This window comes from Galeopterus variegatus, unplaced genomic scaffold (genome assembly GCF_000696425.1).
Source record: "Galeopterus variegatus unplaced genomic scaffold, G_variegatus-3.0.2 Scaffold5590, whole genome shotgun sequence".
In the NCBI taxonomy this organism is placed as follows: Eukaryota; Metazoa; Chordata; class Mammalia; order Dermoptera; family Cynocephalidae; genus Galeopterus; species Galeopterus variegatus.
This window is the reverse complement of record NW_007731701.1, coordinates 86758-90078: the sequence shown is the minus strand read 5'-3', so window position 1 is coordinate 90078 and position 3321 is coordinate 86758. Positions and strand designations below refer to the sequence as shown.

Genomic DNA, 3321 nt, shown 5'->3' with positions numbered 1-3321 from the left:
CGGGGGGAAAGGGGACAGCTCAGCACAGGGTTGTCCACTGCATAGATCCTGAATCCCCACCTGGCAAACGCTGTAACACAGGGCTGCGGAGGAGGGGCTGCCTCCACACGTCTGCAGAAACGCATTCAGCCACCACCAACCAACCTCCCACGCTCCCCAGCTGAAGGTGGGTGCGAGGTAGGACTGGGATTAAGGAATCTTCCTGGAGGAGGAGCTGTTTGCCTTGGACTTTGGGTGGCAGTGGAGTCCAGGGGTTAATGGCACAGGCTTTGGAATTATAGGTTTCAGTCCCACCTTGGCCGCTCAGTAGCGGAGTGACCCCAGGCAACTCACATTGACTCTCTCTGGGCCTTAGCTTCCTTAACTGTACAATGGGCACAAGAAGCCTGAAGGGAGCTGTAAGGATCTGATGAGAGATGGTGCCCCAGGGCCTGGCCCAGGCCAGCTGGCCCTATGGAGAGTGGCCTTTACCAGCAATATCAGAGAAGGACACAGAGCTCTCGGCTGTCCCTGTCCTAAATCAGCTGCTCCTCCTGGGCAGACGAACCCTGGTCCCAGGATTTCTAAGAGCAAAGCAACCCTCTTGGATTTTCCTAAAGGGCTCTGGCTGGGTCAGAATAAGGCCTCTGCATCTCTTGAGGCAGCACAGGCCCTGGCAACCTGCAGACAAGCTGGGAGGTTATTTCCCCCAACGTCCCCTGACCCCAGGTTTGTTGCTGGCAAATCCTGCCCGGGGACAATGTCAAGAAAGACAGAAGGACGTGTAGGAGACCACCCAGAGTCACCGCTGTTCCGAGCACCCAGCGCGCCAGAGCTCTGCTTACCCCAGAGGGCCATGAAGATGGAGAAGAAGACGGTGGCAGGGTTGTCGAAGAGGTGGCTGGCCCGGGCAGTGGCGCAGGCCGAGCTCATCTTCCAGTAGCTGCAGGTCTTGTCGCAGAGGGGACACATGGTGATGTTGTGTCTCTGGTCGCACATTTCCATGCTGGAAGACAGGGAGCAGCCCTTGAGTCCTTGGACACGTGGACGGCAGTCCTCCTGGGGGCCACGTCGGGGTGGGAGAAAGTGCTGGTCCCCCAGGTCCCCACCGGGGTGGACACTGACAAGGCGTGTTGGCCAGCTTCAGCCAGCCACGCCCTGTCCCTCCTGGACATCCAGGACTGGCCCACGGGTGTGTGACATGTGCTGCCACAGTGGCCCAGGGCTCAGGAGGGACCACTGCTGTCACCGTCTTAAAATTCGTAATAATTTTTGAACACGGGTCCTGCATTTTCATTTTTCACGGGGCCCTGCAACTTCTGTAGCCAGCTCTGGATGTGGGCCCACCCAGCCTTACTTTGCGGCAGGAGAGGGGCGCGAGAGTGATCACCTCTGGGGGGGACGCTGGGCAGCAGCACCGCAGCCTGTGCTCAAGCCACTTCTAGGAGAAGCCGAGAGTCCTGGCCAGCCTCCCCCTAACCCCCGGGTGCTGGCTAGGCTCGTGCTGACAGCACCCGCCGTCCAGGTTCTTACACTATAAGGCCCTGCGGAATGGAAAGAGGGCTAGGCAAAAGCCACAAGAACGCCGCGCCCTTCCTGAGTCCTTGCTAGGGGCCAGGCGCTGTGCTGAGTGCCGCTCGTGCAGCGTCTCCATCCATCCGCGTGGGGCAGCTGCCCTGGGCATGGCCTGGCTGTCAAGCCATGAGCAACACTGGTGCTTGGGACGCATGGGAAGGGGGAGAAAGGGCAGTCCCCAGACTCCTCTCTGGGAGGCCGGGGCTGGGTGGGAAGGAACAAATGCTCAAGCTGCCTGGGGCTGGGGAGGGCCACCCTGAGGGGCTCGCTCAGCAAGTGGTGCCTGCCCTGGACGGTGGGTTCTGTCCAGTGCAGGCTTCTGTTCTGGTGAGCAGACAGGCAAGTCTGGGGCCAGAGGGCACCTCCTGGGGACAGGAGAGCGGAGCATCGTGATGCTCGAGGTCTATCTCCTTGTCCCCCTCCCCCAGCACTCAGTTTCTCTCCTAATACTAAAAAATACCAACACTAAATAAGACCATCAGCGGCGGGAGCAGGGGCCTCATTACTGGCCCGCGTGGAGCGTCTGGCTGGCCTGGACCAGCGTTGGGGTCTATTATAATCCCTTCTTCACAGATGAGGAAATGAGCCCAGAGAGGGGAAGTGACCTTCTCAGGGCCACAGCAGAGTGCGAATTGAACCCTGGTCTCTGTCTTCAAAGCCTGTGCACTGGGCGGCTCTCATCCACTGACCAGAGACCACAAAGGTTTCCCTGCTGAGGCTGGAGGCCTAGGCTGGCTCCCTGCTGGGTTATTCCTACCCTCTGTGACCCCGGTCAAGTCCTTTAGCCTCAGACTCAGTTTTCCTTTCCGGAAAATGAGGAGAGGGCCCAGAGTAAGGTCCTTCCAGCCTTGACCTGCCCCGAACTTTCTCCTTCCTGCTGATTTGGACAAGGCTCTGGGCTATAAATAGACACCAGGCTGCAGTGCTCACTTCCAGAGGCTGGATGGTTATCCAGGAGAAAGCCAGAGTGGGCGTTTTGTTTTTAAAATTTTTGGATATGCATGGACTTATATACAGGATCACGCCTGGCCCACAGCAGTTGGTGTTTCATAAACACCTGCCACAGGCTCTGCGGGAGCCTCCTCTGTGCCCAGCACCATGGGCATTCTGTCTCTATCCTCTTCTTCCAGTTACAGTCACTAAACATTTATTTAAAAATTGTGTATGTTCCGCATGTGCCAGGTACTGTGTCAGGCACAAGAGATGGAAAGATGGAGGAAAGATTAATCGCAGCAAGGCCACTGCCCCGGAGCATCTGGGTGTGTGTGTGTGTGTGTGTGTGTGTGTGTGTGTGTGTGTGTGTGTGTACCAGCACGTGTGCATGGGAGGGGAAGGGGTGAGGGGCAGGCATGCACTGGCGGTAGGAGAGCGTGTACTCCGAAGTCAGCCAGCTCTGGACTTGAATCTCAGCTCTAGCATTTGTGATCTGTGTGGCCTCAAACACCTTGTGCCTCAGTTTCCCCATCTGTAGAATGGGGATGTTGATAATAAAGAGGACCCTTGCTATGGGGTTGTCAGGAGGATTAAACAATCTAATGCATGTGCAACCCTTGGAACAGTATCTGGCACACATTGGCCGGATGTGCGATCACCAATATTTTTATCATTACGGGATTAACCAAGCGCCTCGCAATTGCAGTGATTTTTTTTTTTTCCTTTTTGTCTTTTTTCGTGACCGGCAACGGATCGCAACCCTCAGTGTCGCGCCCGTACCGGACCGGGACCGGCAATGGGATTGCAACCCTCGGTGTTGCGCCCGCATCTCGC

General features: G+C 57.0%; 1 protein-coding gene across 3 annotated transcripts in view; it reads right to left on the bottom strand.

Annotated features, from left to right (window-relative positions):
* ANO1 (anoctamin 1, calcium activated chloride channel) overlaps window positions 1–3321 on the bottom strand; it is a 95999-nt gene that overhangs the window by 57003 nt on the left and 35675 nt on the right. For all 3 annotated transcript variants that reach the window (XM_008589680.1, XM_008589681.1, XM_008589679.1), the window contains exon 10: window positions 825–985. In XM_008589680.1, coding sequence (XP_008587902.1) covers window positions 825–985 — 161 coding nt within the window. The remainder of the gene's footprint in view (window positions 1–824; window positions 986–3321) is intronic.